Source organism: Ranitomeya imitator, chromosome 6, assembly GCF_032444005.1.
Source record: "Ranitomeya imitator isolate aRanImi1 chromosome 6, aRanImi1.pri, whole genome shotgun sequence".
Classification (NCBI taxonomy): Eukaryota; Metazoa; Chordata; class Amphibia; order Anura; family Dendrobatidae; genus Ranitomeya; species Ranitomeya imitator.
In genome coordinates, this window is record NC_091287.1 from 12786385 (window position 1) to 12805764 (window position 19380).

Genomic DNA, 19380 nt, shown 5'->3' on the forward strand with positions numbered 1-19380 from the left:
ACCGCTCCAAATCTACTCAGGCATTCATGCAGAGGAACAATTACACTGTTCTGGAATGGCCATCCCAGTCCCCAGACCTGAATATCATTGAACATCTGTGGGATCATTTGAAGAGGGCTGTCCATGCTCGGCGACCATCAAACTGAACTGAACTGGAATTATTTTGTAAAGAAGAATGGTCAAAAATACCTTCATCCAGGATCCAGGAACTCATTAAAAGCTGCAGGAAGCGACTAGAGGCAAAAGGAGGATCTACTAAATATTAATGTCACTTTTCTGGTGGGGTGCCCATACTTATGCACCTGTCAAATTTTGTTTGAATGCAGATTGCACATTTTCTGTTCGTACAATAAACCTCATTTCAAGGCAGAAACATTACTGTGTCCAACAGTTATTAGATATATGAAACTGAAATCGCTGTTTTATAAAAAAAAAATTTTTTTGCAACATTAAGCTTAAGATTAATAGGGGTGCCCAAACTTTCATATATATATAACTGTATCCAGTGCCCCCATAATAACAGTGATATCCACAGTGCCCCCATAATAACAGCGATATCCAGTGTGTCCCCATCGCAGTGTTAGTATTATAAGTGGTGTTGGGGTCCGCAGTACCGGCTGTTTCTCTCATTGTGTGTGAACTGTGGCTCAGGTGAACACAAAGCCCCTCAGAACAGACGAGCAGCTGTCTCTCGGCCGCCTCTGGATAATATGTAAATCCCTCCGACCTCTCACATTTCTACACTCATTTTCTATATTCTGGCACCTGTTCACTCCCATAGAAAAAAGTCACGAACAACAACGAAAACTGCAGCAAAAGGGAAGGAGCCGGAGCAGCTGCGAGCAACGAGATATCAAGAGGAATAGAGAATAGATAAAAAGACGACAGATAATAGATACATAGATAATGGCTAATAGTTAGATACATAGATAATAGAAGCACAGACATGAATGTTGTTGGCGCCGCACCGTGGGGTAAATGCAGCGTTTGCTCCTTGTTTTCACTGCTTGGATCCGATACCATCGACCACCAGAGAAAATTGACAAAAAAAAAAAGGTTAGATGAGGATCCACATGGCCGATAAAAAAATATGTAACTTTATTTCACAGGACTGACAACTCTGAGAAGCCACAATGGTTTTTTATTGTCAGACAACTGTTTTCTAACCATGTGATGTAAAGTTTCGTATTTTTTATCCATTCGGCCTAGTGGATCCGTTTCTTCTTCTTTTGTCGATAATAGATTCTTCTTCGCTTTGGGTCGTGGCCTCCTAAATCTGTGACTTGGAGGACGTTAATGTGGCGCAGACCTGATCCATCTCTCTGGGGGACATTCCTGGATTTTTCTGCGAGACCCTCCTCATCCTCCATCACTATTACCAGATGCTCAAGGCTGGCGCAGTAACTTATTACAGATGACCGATCCTGGAAGTGGGGGGCGCAGGCTGGCAGACACCCAGATGCCGGTCGTCATATGGCCCATAGGGGGCAGCACACGGGGTCCTCGGTGTCTTGGAGAAGTCAGTGCAGCTCTGCTAGTCCGCAGTGTTATAGCGTCACAGCAGATGGGGGGCCGTAGAAGGAAGACGCCCAGGAATAGTATCCGCATCAGAGCCTGGAACGCGTCGCTCAAGAGTTAATCAAAGATACAAAATTTATCAGGACACTGATCCCGATCGTTCTGGTCCTTACATCACGGCCGCACCGCAAACATTGGGACGCTGATCCCGATCGCTCTGGTCCTTACATCATGGCCGCACCGCAAACATTGGGACGCTGATCCCGATCGCTCTGGTCCTTACATCACGGCCGCACCGCAAACATTGGGACGCTGATCCCGATCGTTCTGGTCCTTACATCACGGCTGCACCGCAAACATTGGGACACTGATCCCGATCGTTCTGGTCCTTACATCACAGCCACACCACAAATATTGGGACACTGATCCCAATCGTTCTGGTCCTTAAATCACGGCCGCACCACAAACATTGGGACGCTGATCCCGATCGCTCTGGTCCTTACATCACGGCCGCACCGCAAACATTGGGACGCTGATCCCGATCGTTCTGGTCCTTACATCACAGCCGCACCACAAACATTGGGACGCTGATCCCGATCGTTCTGGTCCTTACATCACGGCCGCACCACAAACATTGGGACGCTGATCCCGATCGCTCTGGTCCTTACATCACGGCCGCACCGCAAACATTGGGACACTGATCCCAATCGTTCTGGTCCTTACATCACGGCCGCACCACAAATATTGGGACGCTGATCCCAATCGTTCTGGTCCTTACATCACGGCCGCACCGCAAACATTGGGACGCTGATCCCGATCGTTCTGGTCCTTACATCACGGCCGCACCACAAACATTGGGACACTGATCCCGATCGTTCTGGTCCTTACATCACGGCCGCACCACAAACATTGGGACGCTGATCCCGATCGCTCTGGTCCTTACATCACAGCCGCACCACAAACATTGGGACGCTGATCCCGATCGCTCTGGTCCTTACATCATGGCCGCACGGCAAACATTGGGACGCTGATCCCGATCGCTCTGGTCCTTACATCACGGCCGCACCGCAAACATTGGGACGCTGATCCCGATCGCTCTGGTCCTTACATCACGGCCGCACCACAAACATTGGGACGCTGATCCCGATCGCTCTGGTCCTTACATCACGGCTGCACCGCAAACATTGGGACGCTGATCCCGATCGTTCTGGTCCTTACATCACAGCCGCACCACAAACATTGGGATGCTGATCCCGATCGCTCTGGTCCTTACATCATGGCCGCACCGCAAACATTGGGACGCTGATCCCGATCGCTCTGGTCCTTACATCACGGCTGCACCGCAAACATTGGGACGCTGATCCCGATCGTTCTGGTCCTTACATCACAGCCGCACCACAAACATTGGGACGCTGATCCCTATCGTTCTGGTCCTTACATCACGGCCGCACCGCAAACATTGGGACGCTGATCCCTATCGTTCTGGTCCTTACATCACGGCCGCACCGCAAACATTGGGACCCTGATCCCTATCGTTCTGGTCCTTACATCACGGCCGCACGGCAAACATTGATTGTGCAATCATTGAATCGTGCACATAACACCGATCCATAACTACCAGCATGGTGGACAATGCAGACCCCAAGAAGAAATGGACGACTGTATGAACATGAAAAACCACAAAAAAAAATAAATAAAATGAAACCCACTGAACGTTTTGAAATAAAAATAACATTTAATATTGGGGTAATACCATGTGAAACTTCACAGGGGGCGACCTCTCAGAGGTGCCCAAAATCTAAGGACGGAAAAAAAAAAAAAAAAAAAAAAGCTGATACAAAAAGTTTCATTTACAAAAAGTCCGAGCAACTTTTTCATAAAATATATAAAAAAAAAAAAAAAAAAAAAAAAAAAAAAAATCGACAAAAGTCAAGACATTTCCTTCTCATCCATGTTCTGCAGTGGAAAGAAGCAAAATCATCAACATCCAAACCGAGTTATGGCTGTAGTTTCCAGATATGAAAAACAGAAGAAAAATGCACAAAAGTCAAATATTTCTGTAGCAAAAACAAAAACGTAACAAAAGAAACCACAAGACCCCGAATGAGGCTAATATTAATACAGAACATATGAGGACAGCCCAACCTGACGTCAGGACTGCAGAGGACGAGGCGTGGACCACCGCATGACGCCAGAGGCCCCAGCATCAGTACAGGGACAATACATGAACCAAAGGAAGCACAATGACTCCCAATAGATGAAGCCGTGTGGTGTCCAGGACCATTGCCCTCCAAAAAGTCTTAGTGGGACTGACCCTTAAGAAGTCCTGAGGCAAGGATCCAGCCCATGAAATGGTCATACCACCCCGCGGGTAAGTGGATGGAGGCAGACGAAGAAAAAGGTGAAGGAGGTGGTAATTCATGATCGGAGGGGACTACAGGTGGACCAGGCTTCCCGCATTTTAAGGTTTGGCAGCACCAGTCTCTTTTTGTAAAAAATCCACCATTATTCGGACCTTCAGATGTTGATATTTCCACCACTTGGGTTTCATTGTGTTCAATAAGTTTTGAAAATGTTCACCCAATCTCCAGTCATATATGAGCCAGCATGAGGTGTTACACCACGGAGCTGGCATCGGCTGTGCTGTTCAGGGTGTCCACCACATCGGCCCGCTCCATGTTGACCAAGGCTGCACACAGAACTTCCAGCGTGGAGCTCTCTTTGGATGACCAGTTAGTAAGAAGAGTATGAACTGGATCTTCTCCTCTAGCGAAAGTATCTATTGTGTCTTCTTCATAACCCAGCAAGCTGGCCAGACGTTGCCAGTCTTTCCCACGACTGGTGTCGGTCAGGAGACGCTCCACTTCTTCCTGCTTGTGTGGCAGGAGGTTGATGTAGAGTTTTGGCTCCAATTTGGCTGTTGAGACAAAAGAATTAATTTTAGATGCAGACTAATGTGTAGAACTTTTCAGAAGAAAAATATGACCACAAGATCCACTGGCCCACACAACTAGAGATGCACATGGCCATATCTGCTCTTCCCTGCAGTATGCTATATCAGACGTTTAGGACTCTTCTTTCCATCCAGATTACATTATTTACCCCTCGTTATAGATCTCCTATAGATTGAGGTTGCGTCTAACCAATGAAACGCAAGAAGTTTACATGCTTTAAATAACATGAGAGATGGGTGCGTGGCTATGTAGCTGAAGAGAGGACGCACCCTGGGAGAGCTCCTAATTTCCTGACTACATCCTGCCATTAAGACCCCTTCTAAGTGTGGGCTACCTGTTGGGTCTGAGGCCCTTTGGACCCTGGAAGGTGTGCGGCTGCTGCAAAGGAGCGCTGTGAGGACCTGGGAGCCGAGTGAGTCTGCACGGTCGGCGGGATCCATGTGAGACAGTGGCCATTTTACAAGCGCGCGCTCTAACAAGCTGCAGAGCGTCGCCAGCTTCTGCCGGTGCCGGGACTTCCCCCTGAGCCTTGGGAAGTCCCTGATACCTGTGGATGAGTGCGGTGGGGCTCTGGTGTGCTGGGAGCTGGAGGGACTCGGACGATGGTGCCGGTGTGAGGCGGCGGTCACTACACAAGAGCTTACTCTAACAAGCTGCAGAGCGTCGCCAGCTTCTGCCGGTGCCGGGACTTCCCCCTGAGCCTTGGGAAGTCCCTGATACCTGCGGATGAGTGCAGCGGGGCTCTGGTGCGCTGGGAGCTGGAGGGACTCGGACGATGGTGCCGGTGTGAGGCGGCGGTCACTACACAAGCTCTTACTCTAACAAGCTGCAGAGCGTCGCCAGCTTCTGCCGGTGCCGGGACTTCCCCCTGAGCCTTGGGAAGTCCCCGATACCTGCGGATGAGTACAGCGGGGCTCTGGTGTGCTGGGAGCTGGAGGGACTCGGACGATGGTGCCGGTGTGAGGCGGCGGTCACTACACAAGCTCTTACTCTAACAAGCTACAGAGCGTCGCCAGCTTCTGCCGGTGCCGGGACTTCCCCCTGAGCCTTGGGAAGTCCCCGATACCTGCGGATGAGTACGGCGGGGCTCTGACGCGCTGGGAGCTGGAGGGACTCGGACGATGGTGCCGGTGTGAGGCGGCGTTCACTACACAAGCGCGCGCTCTGACAGAAGGAGATGCGACGCTGTTCACCATACTTTTAGCGCTGTCTAGGAGGTGAGCACGCATTCTGAACTCTTAAGGGGACGGGCAGTGAGTGCTCTGGAAAATTGGGCCCCGCGCTCCCCTATCAGGCAGACACTTACCCTACGGGTGCTATTACTTTGGAGGGTTTGGCCACCCTCCTTGCTGTTGCCTCTGCCGATGCTGTGGGCCCCCCTGGTGCATGGAGCCCTAGTGCAGACTGGGAACTGCTGCATTTATTATTTTGAGCACCTCACCCATTTAGTGCTGCCTCATAATATAATATAAATACTTTACACCAGCCCTGCCATCTCTGTGACCGGAACTTGGCGCTATTCCATAATATAACTTCAGTTATTTTGCTGCCTCTCACTTCTGTCAGCTATGCAGCACTCCAAGGGATCAGGAGCTGCTGACAAATTGAAAAGCTATGCCAGAGATGACCCCTCGGATGGTGCGCGAACCCTTCGAAATAATCCCTCGCAGGCTCAGTGCAAAAGCCAAACTTCTGATAGTAATGAGGAGGGTGAACAAGAAGAACTGACCCTAAAAAAGGCATCTGAACAATTAATGCAAGCCATCTCTTTAACCAGATCATCTCTTACTGAAAAAAATAGAAGATGTGCACACTGAGGTGGGCCGTCTAAGGCAGGATATGCCGGCCATGAGAGGACGTGTCACAGAGGTGGAAACAAGAGTGTCACAAATAGAAGACACCATTACCCCTATGGAGGCTAAGATAACGAAGGTGGCTGGCTCTATAAACGCCTGGAAACAAAACGCAGATGATTTGGAGAACAGACTGCGTCGGAACAATATCCGAATTATTGGTCTGCCGGAACGCTCAGAGGGCCAGCAACCTGAGCAATTTTTAGAGGGCTGGCTTACGACCTCTCTGGGAGATGAATTCTCCTCAGCATTCTCTGTGGAGAGGGCCTACAGGGTTCCCACAAGACCTCTCCCTCTTGGAGCCCCCGCCGAGACCTTTTTTGGCGCATCTTCTCAACTGCAAGGATAGAGACGCTCTTCTACGACTGGCACGGCAGAAAAGCCCTATCAAATTTCATAACGCCACAATCTCGATCTTTCCGGATTTTTCTATGGAGCTTCAGAAACAGCTGGCGCGGTTCATGGAAATAAGGAATCAACTCAGAGACCAAAACGTTATGTACTCCATGATTTATCCAGCTAGACTACCGATTTTCCTTGAGGGTTCGTCTATATTTTTCACTGCGACTGAGTGGCTTCGGACCCACAGGGCGTCCAATGCAAAGAAATCCTAGTGTATTTATGATACTACCAGAATTCTTTTTTTCTCCGTTTTCGGATAATTGTATAATGGAGCTCTCTGTGTGGGCGTCCAACCCAACAATAATACCGGATGCTGAATCTAGGGAGGGAATCCCCGTTTTCACTTAGTAATAGGAGCACCAGACTTCACTCCTATATTGTTTGGTTTTTGCTCTGTTTTTTCTTTTATGTTTGTTCTATTTGTTATTTAGTTAGAAATCGCCACCCACAGTTCTCTTGTCCCTAGACTCTGCCCGGACACCAATGTATACCATGTTTTGTCATGTAAGTATGGGATCTGAAATAGTATGCATGACCTCGAATGTGCGGGGTATCAAATCTCCCCGGAAAAAAAAAAAATCAAGGTATTTTCACAGATCAAACACTATCATCCTCATGTCGTGGTGTTGGTAGAGACGCATTTGATTATAGACACGGCCCGATGTGTACAGAAACCATGGGTACAATGGTCCATCCACGCGTTTCACACTAGCTACTCGAGAGGGGTTTCACTGCTAATCGTAGAGATGTTAGATAGGAAGCTAGGGAGGCCCGGAGGGACTATGACGGTCATTTTGTTTTTGTATATGCATTAATTAACTCTCGTGAATACGTCATACTGTGCGTTTACAACCCTCCTCCAGCTCATATATCAGTTCTTCGGATGGCAATGGGTTTTGCCCTAAACTTCCCAGACGCAAGTGTCATTTGTATGGGGAATTTTAATCTAATCATGGATAACCGCCTCGACAGACTGACGTTGGGTGATGAGATAGTTGGAGAGCCCCCTCTCAGGCTCCAGCCCAATTGGCTATATTTATGGAGGGAAGTGGATGGCTGGATCTGTGGAGAACACGCCACCCTGAGATAGAAGGATATACCTGTCACTCATCCACCAGACGTTCTCTCTCTCTCGTGTAGACTATATATTTGGATCCAAGGGATTAGCAATGTGGGTAGATAGCATTGAACATGGCAATAGGGGAATGTCTGACCACAGCCCAGTCATCCAACGGACAATCATATAATGGCATAGTTTGCCCTTAAGGCGACTCTAAGGGGATGTTTATCCTCTACAATCTCTTATATAAAAAGGGTGACCTCAAGGGAAGATGAGGAGATGGAGCAACGACTGAAAGACTCGGAGACCACATATATATCTGATCCAACTAATGGTGATAGACTTGAGGGGCTACTTCCCAGAGGTTATACAGATCATACATATCAGCACACAGACACTAAATCTAAACGTAAACTATTTTTCACTCGTCAATCCTATTTTGAATTAGGAAACCAAGCTAGCAAAGGTTTGGCCTTCTTGGTACGCCATACCGTATCCAATACTATATTACAGATTCGAACACCAGATGGATCACTGGTGTCCTCAACTGAGGAGATACTTCACTGTTTTCACGATTATTACAAGTCGCTATATACATAGTTATATACATAGTTATTAAGGTTGAAGGAAGACTATAAGTCCATCTAGTTCAACCCATAGCCTAACCTAACATGCCCTAACATGTTGATCCAGAGGAAGGCAAAAAAAAACCATGTGGCAAAGAGTAAGCTCCACATTGAGGAAAAAAATTCCTTCCCGACTCCACATACGGCAATCAGACTAGTTCCCTGGATCAACGTCCTATCAAGGAATCTAGTGTATATACCCTGTAACATTATACTTTTCCAGAAAGGTATCCAGTCCCCTCTTAAATTTAAGTAATGAATCACTCATTACAACATCATACGGCAGAGAGTTCCATAGTCTCACTGCTCTTACAGTAAAGAATCCGCGTCTGTTATTATGCTTAAACCTTTTTTCCTCCAGACGTAGAGGATGCCCCCTTGTCCCTGTCTCAGGTCTATGATTAAAAAGATCATCAGAAAGGTCTTTGTACTGTCCCCTCATATACAGTTAGGGCCAGAAATATTTGGACAGTGACACAAGTTTTGTTATTTTAGCTGTTTACAAAAACATGTTCAGAAATACAATTATATATATAATATGGGCTGAAAGTGCACACTCCCAGCTGCAATATGATAGTTTCCACATCCAAATCGGAGAAAGGGTTTAGGAATCATAGCTCTGTAATGCATAGCGTCCTCTTTTTCAAGGGACCAAAACTAATTGGACAATGGACTCTAAGGGCTGCAATTAACTCTGAAGGCGTCTCCCTCGTTAACCTGTAATCAATGAAGTAGTTAAAAGGTCAGGGGTGGATTCCAGGTGTGTGGTTTTGCATTTGGAAGCTGTTGCTGTGAGCAGACAACATGCGGTCAAAGGAACTCTCAATTGAGGTGAAGCAGAACATCCTGAGGCTGAAAAAAAAGAAAAAATCCATCAGAGAGATAGCAGACATGCTTGGAGTAGCAAAATCAACAGTTGGGTACATTCTGAGAAAAAAGGAATTGACTGGTGAGCTTGGGAACTCAAAAAGGCCTGGGCGTCCACGGATGACAACAGTGGTGGATGATCGCCGCATACTTAATTTGGTGAAGAAGAACCCGTTCACAACATCAACTGAAGTCCAGAACACTCTCAGTGAAGTAGGTGTATCTGTCTCTAAGTCAACAGTAAAGAGAAGACTCCATGACAGTAAATACAAAGGGTTCACATCTAGATGCAAACCATTCATCAATACCAAAAATAGACAGAAAAACACCTCAAGAAGCCAGCTCAGTTCTGGAAAAGTATTCTATGGACAGATGAGACAAAGATCAACCTGTACCAGAATGATGGGAAGAAAAAAGTTTGGAGAAGAAAGGGAACGGCACATGATCCAAGGCACACCACATCCTCTGTAAAACATGGTGGAGGCAACGTGATGGCATGGGCATGCATGGCTTTCAATGGCACTGGGTCACTTGTGTTTATTGATGACATAAGAGCAGACAAGAGTAGCCGGATGAATTCTGAAGTGGACCGGGATATACTTTCAGCCCAGATTCAGCCAAATGCTGCAAAGTTGATTGGACGGCGCTTCATAGTACAGATGGACAATGACCCCAAGCATACAGCCAAAGCTACCCAGGAGTTCATGAGTGCCAAAAAGTGGCACATTCTGCAATGGCCAAGTCAATCTCCAGATCTAAACCCAATTGAGCATGCATTTCACTTGCTCAAATCCAGACTTAAGACGGAAAGACCCACAAACAAGCAAGACCTGAAGGCTGCGGCTGTAAAGACCTGGCAAAGCATTAAGAAGGAGGAAACCCAGCGTTTGGTGATGTCCATGGGTTCCAGACTTAAGGCAGTGATTGCCTCCAAAGGATTTGCAACAAAATATTGAAAATAAAAATATTTTGTTTGGGTTATGTTTATTTGTCCAATTACTTTTGACCTCCTAAAATGTGGAGTGTTTGTAAAGAAATGTGTACACTTCCTACATTTTCTATCAGATATTTTTGTTCAACCCTTCAAATTAAACGTTACAATCTGCACTTGAATTCTGTTGTAGAGGTTTCATTTCAAATCATGTGGTGGCATGCAGAGCCCAACTCGCGAAAATTGTGTCACTGTCCAAAGATTTCTGGCCCTAACTGTATTTATACATTAAAATAAGATCACCCCTTAAGGTACCGTCACACTAAGCGACGCTGCAGCGATACCGACAACGATGTCAATCGCTGCAGCGTCGCTGTTTGGTCGCTGGAGAGCTGTCACACAGACCGCTCTCCAGCGACCAACGATGCCGGTAACCAGGGTAAACATCGGGTTACTAAGCGCAGGGCTGCGCTTAGTAACCCGATGTTTACCCTGGTTACCATTGTAAAAGTAAAAAAAACAAACACTACATACTTACCTTCCGCTGTCTGTCCCCGGCGCTCTGCTTTCCTGCACTGACTGTGAGCACAGCGGCCGGAAAGCAGAGCGGTGACGTCACTGCTGTGCTCTGCTTTCCGGCCGGCGCTCACAGCCAGTGCAGAGAAGCAGAGCGCCGGGGACAGACAGCGGAAGGTAAGTATGTAGTGTTTGTTTTTTTTACTTTTACGATGGTAACCAGGGTAAACATCGGGTTACTAAGCGCGGCCCTGCCTGACTTACAACTTAATATATTCCCATTGTGAGAATTGGTCAAATCTGAATTTGCAGCGTGGAATAAACTCCCGTTATCTGTAGCCGGTCGTATCAATCTAATTAAAATGATACTGCGCCCAAGCTCCGTTATTGTCTTCAGCACAGTGCTGTGCTAATCCCTAAATCCTTTTTTGCAAATTTGAACTGTCAAATCACAACTTTCATGTGGGGGAGGTCTAGGCCCAAACCCAAGTTATCTATGCTGCAGAGGCCAAAGCGGGGGGTGGAGCGGCGTTGCCGGATTTTTATCCTTATTACTTGGCTGGTCAGGCTAAAGCTCTCAATAAATGGATGCCCAATAATTGTCTCCCTAACTCTGAAAGCCACCCGCTTCAAGTGATTGTCCACTGAACTTTCTGGAATTGGAGACAATTAGTGTCCCCCATTTACTGCCCTTACTTTGTCTGGCACGATCAGTCTGGAGGCAAATGAAAAAAACTATTGGATTCATAGATATTATAGCGGAGATGCCCCTGTGGAATAATGGCTATTTTCCAGCTCCGTTGAATCACCCGACCACTGACTTTTGGATCGGGCATGGTGGCTCCTCCATAGGTGATCTGTATGGCGGGGGGATCTTTGTGTCTTTTGAGCAATTGCAAACTAAACATGGTATAACGATATCTACAACGAAGGTCAGCCGATCAATCGCATAGGAGACATTCAGGCCGAGCTTTATCCGCTCTACCCTGGATAGGAATTCCTACCTCGCAGGGTCCCCAAGGCCTCATCTCCTCTCTATATACCTATATGCCATCATCGGGAGCTGTATCCACCATGAGATCTATTAAGGGGAAATGGCGGACTTCTTTCCGATATACAAGAGGAGGAATGGGAAGATATTCCTGAATCTCCAATGAAAGTTTCCCCATCAGTTAATAATAGAGGACCCAGCTATACATATCGTATTTTTCGGACTACAAGACGCACTTTTTCCCCCCCAAAAAAGGGGGGAAAATGGGGGGTGCGTCTAATAGTCGCAATGCAGGCTTACCGTGGCGGCAGAGGTGCGGTGGCAGAGGAGGCGCAGTACGCCGGGTCCCTTTCCCCGGTATGGTGATGCAGCAGCCCGGTAAGCAGCAGAGCCGGGTGAATCCTGTTGTTATCGGTGGTGGCGGCCATTTTCCTGAGGAGCGCTCTGCTTCCCGGGGCTTCAGGAAAATGGCCGCCGCGATCTCCATCTGCGCACGCGCGGCCTCCCGCGGCCATTTTCCTGAAGCCCCGGGAAGCAGAGCGCTTCATCTGCACACACGCGGCCTCAGGAAGATGGCCTCCCCCACCGATAACAACAGGATTCACCCGGCTCTGCTGCTTACCGGGCTGCTCCATCACCTCACCGGAGAAAGGGACCCCGCTTACTGCACCTCCTCTGCCGCCGCACCTCTGCCACCGCAGGATTCAACCGGCTCTGCTGCTTACCGGACTGCTGCATCACCATACCGGGGAAAGGGACCCCTCTCACGCCATACCTCTCAATGCGCCTCCTCATCCCAGCACCTCCTCATCCCAGCACCTCCTCACCTCTGCCGACACCATGCCTCCTGTGACCCTACTCTGCCACCGCCAGCCCTCAGGTAAGATACTGTAAATTCGGACAATAAGACAGACCCCCATCTTATAAAAAATCTTTTTTTCTGCAATTTTCACCCCAAATTTGGGGTGCGCCTTATAACACGACTTTTTAAAATGGGTCGATTCCAAACCCCAGAGTGTCTGCGCTGTCACTCATCGGATGCACATGACATGGAGGTGCCCTATCATTCTTCATTACTGGAAAGAGGTGACGTCACTATCAACTTCCTTCCTATTAATTCCTGTTCCCCTTGATCCATTAATTTGCATATTTGGAGTTTGGGAGGAGGAGACTTGGGATCATTATGTTGATATTTTCTTACGAGAGACGCTCTTTATGGCATGGAAGCTGCTGGCATCCTCTGTAACGAGCTTCGTATACTCGGAATTAAATATGGTTGAGAGCCTTTGGGCCTCACAAGGAGATGGGTCTTCCCATCCTCAGAGCCATCATACTATAGGTGACATTGGATTCATTGCTCCAAGCTTCTTCATCCCCTCAGGCGCAGACATAGCGTTGGCCACCCTTGCCAGGAAAGCTCCACTATACCTTTGTTCAGCTGGTTCGGTTCCTGAAGGCTGTGCGTGTCCAGGAAGACGCCGCTATCGCTATGAAGCTTCTCGCCCTCTCCAGACGCTGCCAGTTCTCCTGCTCTTTGCTTGGCCAGGAGCTTCTTCTGCTTGCAAGTGACCCAGCTAAAAAACAAAAGACAAGGGGGTTATTTGGCTGCACGAGGGATCAGTGGGACATGTACGACTCTAGGACCGCCGATCATTCACAGCGGAGCGTATGATCACAGGAGGTCACTACTAATAAAGTATCTCTAGGGCTAAAAGATACAACGTGGCTCCACCACTCCACCAATGTTCTCGGGACAGAAGTCATCTGGTGGGAGATTGGTCTAAGGAGAGACAAAACATTGTCCAATGATTCCGATCCAAAAAATATCTCCATGACCCCCACCCGAAGAAAAGAACCCACACAACTCCAATGATTCGCGGCACCGAGCTCAGAAATCATCATTTTAGTTTCAGATGAATTTTGGCCAAGTTTACAACCTCTAGCCGGATCTTGGCATCACGGATCCCGGCGACTGCCGTTCAGAGAAGATTTTACTTTTATTAAAGAGAAAGTTACAGAACAGCGAGAGATGAGATTTGTGAAAGACACGGATCTAATCCACCGAGCGGGACACGAATCCTATTCATACACTGGGAATCGGTCGGAACAGCCGCGAAGCGGACAAAAGCCTCATCCTAGGTTTGGAATGTCCTCCCGACCGAGAGGAGAAGCCCGGCCCTGGGAAAACCTTCAAGGATCTCCCACAGGAAAGCTGGAGGACACCTCAGGGGAAAGTTTCAGGAAGAACTTTGAGGAAAGACTCTCAACAAGCTCTGGTGTTAAAGCTAAACATTTCCCATGAACGTCCCTGCAGGACGGAGGTTCTCCAGGTCAAGCAACCTAGAAACCCAACACAAAAGTATGCCCCCGAGAGACCCCAAGAGCAACGGCATCCACTGACGGAACGGCATAAAGACCACCACCATGACAACATCAGACGGACTCACCACTTAAAAGCCACATATCCGATGAGGCCAACGACCACAGCAGCCAAGATGGAGCAGTAGACGGGAATGATGTTCTTACTATTGTCCTCTGGGGGGATAAAGTGAGGAGTACCGGACCCTGTGGTGTTATCGCTGTGACCAGAACCATCCGCGCGGCCCAAAACAAAGAGATCTTTATCTGCAGAGGAGAAATAAAGAAAGTGCAGAAGTGGTACTGTGCAGTGTATATATATACAGGAGGAGTGGTACTGTGCAGTGTATATATATACAGGAGGAGTGGTACTGTGCAGTGTATATATACAGGACAGGAGGAGTGGTACTGTGCAGTGTATATATACAGGAGGAGTGGTACTGTGCAGTGTATATATACAGGACAGGAGGAGTGGTACTGTGCAGTGTATATATACAGGAGGAGTGGTACTGTGCAGTGTATATACAGTGGGGCAAAAAAGTATTTAGTCAGTCAGCAATAGTGCAAGTTCCACCACTTAAAAAGATGAGAGGCGTCTGTAATTTACATCATAGGTAGACCTCAACTATGGGAGACAAACTGAGAAAAAAAAATCCAGAAAATCACATTGTCTGTTTTTTTATCATTTTATTTGCATATTATGGTGGAAAATAAGTATTTGGTCAGAAACAAAATTTCATCTCAATACTTTGTAATATATCCTTTGTTGGCAATGACAGAGGTCAAACATTTTCTGTAAGTCTTCACAAGGTTGCCACACACTGTTGTTGGTATGTTGGCCCATTCCTCCATGCAGATCTCCTCTAGAGCAGTGATGTTTTTGGCTTTTCGCTTGGCAACACGGACTTTCAACTCCCTCCAAAGGTTTTCTATAGGGTTGAGATCTGGAGACTGGCTAGGCCACTCCAGGACCTTGAAATGCTTCTTACGAAGCCACTCCTTCGTTGCCCTGGCGGTGTGCTTTGGATCATTGTCATGTTGAAAGACCCAGCCACGTTTCATCTTCAATGCCCTTGCTGATGGAAGGAGGTTTGCACTCAAAATCTCACGATACATGGCCCCATTCATTCTTTGATGTACCCGGATCAGTCGTCCTGGCCCCTTTGCAGAGAAACAGCCCCAAAGCATGATGTTTCCACCACCATGCTTTACAGTAGGTATGGTGTTTGATGGATGCAACTCAGTATTCTTTTTCCTCCAAACACGACAAGTTGTGTTTCTACCAAACAGTTCCAGTTTGGTTTCATCAGACCATAGGACATTCTCCCAAAACTCCTCTGGATCATCCACATGCTCTCTAGCAAACTTCAGACGGGCCCGGACATGTACTGGCTTAAGCAGTGGGACACGTCTGGCACTGCAGGATCTGAGTCCATGGTGGCGTAGTGTGTTACTTATGGTAGACCTTGTTACATTGGTCCCAGCTCTCTGCAGTTCATTCACTAGGTCCCCCCGCGTGGTTCTGGGATTTTTGCTCACCGTTCTTGTGATCATTCTGACCCCACGGGGTGGGATTTTGCGTGGAGCCTCAGATCGAGGGAGATTATCAGTGGTCTTGTATGTCTTCCATTTTCTAATTATTGCTCCCACTGTTGATTTCTTCACTCCAAGCTGGTTGGCTATTGCAGATTCAGTCTTCCCAGCCTGGTGCAGGGCTACAATTTTGTTTCTGGTGTCCTTTGACAGCTCTTTGGTCTTCACCATAGGGGAGTTTGGAGTCAGACTGTTTGAGGGTGTGCACAGGTGTCTTTTTATACTGATAACAAGTTTAAACAGGTGCCATTACTACAGGTAATGAGTGGAGGAAAGAGGAGACTCTTAAAGAAGAAGTTACAGGTCTGTGAGAGCCAGAAATCTGGATTGTTTGTTTCTGACCAAATACTTATTTTCCACCATAATATGCAAATAAAATGATAAAAAAACAGACAATGTGATTTTCTGGATTTTTTTTTCTCAGTTTGTCTCCCATAGTTGAGGTCTACCTATGATGTAAATTACAGACGCCTCTCATCTTTTTAAGTGGTGGAACTTGCACTATTGCTGACTGACTAAATACTTTTTTGCCCCACTGTATATACAGGACAGGAGGAGCGGTACTGTGCAGTGTATATATACAGGAGGAGTGGTACTGTGCAGTGTATATATACAGGACAGGAGGAGTGATACTGTGCAGTGTATATATACAGGAGGAGTGGTACTGTGCAGTGTATATATACAGGACAGGAGGAGTGGTACTGTGCAGTGTATATATACAGGAGGAGTGGTACTGTGCAGTGTATATATACAGGACAGGAGGAGTGGTACTGTGCAGTGTATATATACAGGACAGGAGGAGTGGTACTGTGCAGTGTATATATATACAGTACAGGAGGAGTGGTACTGTGCGGTGTATATATACAGGACAGGAGGAGTGGTACTGTGCAGTGTATATATACAGGAGGAGTGGTACTGTGCAGTGTATATATACAGGAGGAGTGGTACTGTGCAGTGTATATATACAGGACAGGAGGAGTGGTACTGTGCAGTGTATATATACAGGAGGAGTGGTACTGTGCAGTGTATATATATACAGTACAGGAGGAGTGGTACTGTGCAGTGTATATATACAGGACAGGAGGAGCGGTACTGTGCAGTGTATATATACAGGAGGAGTAGTACTGTGCAGTGTATATATACAGGACAGGAGGAGTGGTACTGTGCAGTGTATATATACAGGAGGAGTGGTACTGTGCAGTGTATATATACAGGACAGGAGGAGTGGTACTGTGCAGTGTATATATACAGGACAGGAGGAGAGGTACTGTGCAGTGTATATATACAGGACAGGAGGAGTGGCACTGTGCAGTGTATATATACAGGACAGGAGGAGTGGCACTGTGCAGTGTATATATACAGGACAGGAGGAGTGGTACTGTGCAGTGTATATATACAGGACAGGAGGAGTGGTACTGTGCAGTGTATATATACAGGATAGGAGGAGTGGTACTGTGCAGTGTATATATACAGGACAGGAGGAGTGGTACTGTGCAGTGTATATATATACAGGAGGAGTGGTACTGTGCAGTGTATATATACAGGACAGGAGGAGTGGTACTGTGCAGTGTATATATACAGGACAGGAGGAGTGGTACTGTGCAGTGTATATATACAGGACAGGAGGAGTGGTACTGTGCAGTGTATATATACAGGACAGGAGGAGTGGTACTGTGCAGTGTATATATACAGGACAGGAGGAGTGGTACTGTTCAGTGTATATATACAGGACAGGAGGAGTGGTACTGTGCAGTGTATATATACAGGACAGGAGGAGTGGTACTGTTCAGTGTATATATACAGGACAGGAGGAGTGGTACTGTGCAGTGTATATATACAGGACAGGAGGAGTGGTACTGTGCAGTGTATATATACAGGATATGAGAAGTGGTACTGTGCAGTGTATATATATACAGGAGGAGTGGTACTGTGCAGTGTATATATACAGGAGGAGCGGTACTGTGCAGTGTATATATACAGGACAGGAGGAGTGGTACTGTGCAGTGTATATATACAGGACAGGAGGAGTGGTACTGTGCAGTGTATATATACAGGACAGGAGGAGTGGTACTGTGCAGTGTATATATACAGGATAGGAGAAGTGGTACTGTGCAGTGTATATATACAGGACAGGAGGAGTGGTACTGTGCAGTGTATATATACAGGACAGGAGGAGTGATACTGTGCAGTGTATATATACAGGATAGGAGAAGTGGTACTGTGCAGTGTATATATATACAGGAGGAGTGGTACTGTGCAGTGTATATATACAGGAGGAGTGGTACTGTGCAGTGTATATATACAGGACAGGATGAGTGGTACTGTGCAGTGTATATATATACAGGAGGAGTGGTACTGTGCAGTGTATATATACAGGAGGAGCGGTACTGTGCAGTGTATATATACAGGACAGGAGGAGTGGTACTGTGCAGTGTATATATACAGGAGGAGTGGTACTGTGCAGTGTATATATACAGGACAGGAGGAGTGGTACTGTGCAGTGTATATATATACAGGAGGAGAGGTACTGTGCAGTGTATATATACAGGAGGAGTGGTACTGTGCAGTGTATATATATACAGGAGGAGTGGTACTGTGCAGTGTATATATACAGGAGGAGTGGTACTGTGCAGTGTATATATATACACAGGAGGAGAGGTACTGTGCAGTGTATATATATACAGGAGGAGTGGTACTGTGCAGTGTATATATATATACAGGAGGAGTGGTACTGTGCAGTGTATATATACAGGATGAGTGGTACTGTGCAGTGTATATATATACAGGAGGAGTGGTACTGTGCAGTGTATATATACAGGAGGAGCGGTACTGTGCAGTGTATATATACAGGACAGGAGGAGTGGTACTGTGCAGTGTATATATACAGGAGGAGTGGTACTGTGCAGTGTATATATACAGGACAGGAGGAGTGGTACTGTGCAGTGTATATATATACAGGAGGAGAGGTACTGTGCAGTGTATATATACAGGAGGAGTGGTACTGTGCAGTGTATATATATACAGGAGGAGTGGTACTGTGCAGTGTATATATACAGGAGGAGTGGTACTGTGCAGTGTATATATATACACAGGAGGAGAGGTACTGTGCAGTGTATATATATACAGGAGGAGTGGTACTGTGCAGTGTATATATATATACAGGAGGAGTGGTACTGTGCAGTGTATATATACAGGAGGAGTGGTACTGTGCAGTGTATATATACAGGAGGAGTGGTACTGTGCAGTGTATATATACAGGACAGGAGGAGTGGTACTGTGCAGTGTATATATATACAGGAGGAGAGGTACTGTGCAGTGTATATATACAGGAGGAGTGGTACTGTGCAGTGTATATATATACAGGAGGAGTGGTACTGTGCAGTGTATATATACAGGAGGAGTGGTACTGTGCAGTGTATATATACAGGACAGGAGGAGTGGTACTGTGCAGTGTATATATATACACAGGAGGAGAGGTACTGTGCAGTGTATATATATACAGGAGGAGTGGTACTGTGCAGTGTATATATACAGGAGGAGTGGTACTGTGCAGTGTATATATACAGGACAGGAGGAGTGGTACTGTGCAGTGTATATATATACAGGAGGAGTGGTACTGTGCAGTGTATATATATACAGGAGGAGTGATACTGTGCAGTGTATATATACAGGACAGGAGGAGTGGTACTGTGCGGTGTATATATACAGGAC

At 46.9% G+C, this 19380-nt stretch overlaps 1 protein-coding gene across 1 annotated transcript in view; it reads right to left on the reverse strand.

Moving 5' to 3' along the window:
• Positions 1-3237: 3237 nt before the first annotated feature.
• LOC138641623 (tumor necrosis factor receptor superfamily member 16-like) overlaps positions 3238-19380 on the reverse strand; it is a 43613-nt gene continuing 27470 nt past the window's right edge. The window contains exons 5-7 of the mRNA XM_069729151.1: positions 14166-14343; positions 13147-13292; positions 3238-4435 (exon numbers count right to left, since the gene is read on the reverse strand). Coding sequence (XP_069585252.1) covers positions 4134-4435; positions 13147-13292; positions 14166-14343 — 626 coding nt within the window. The 3' untranslated portion in view covers positions 3238-4133. The remainder of the gene's footprint in view (positions 4436-13146; positions 13293-14165; positions 14344-19380) is intronic.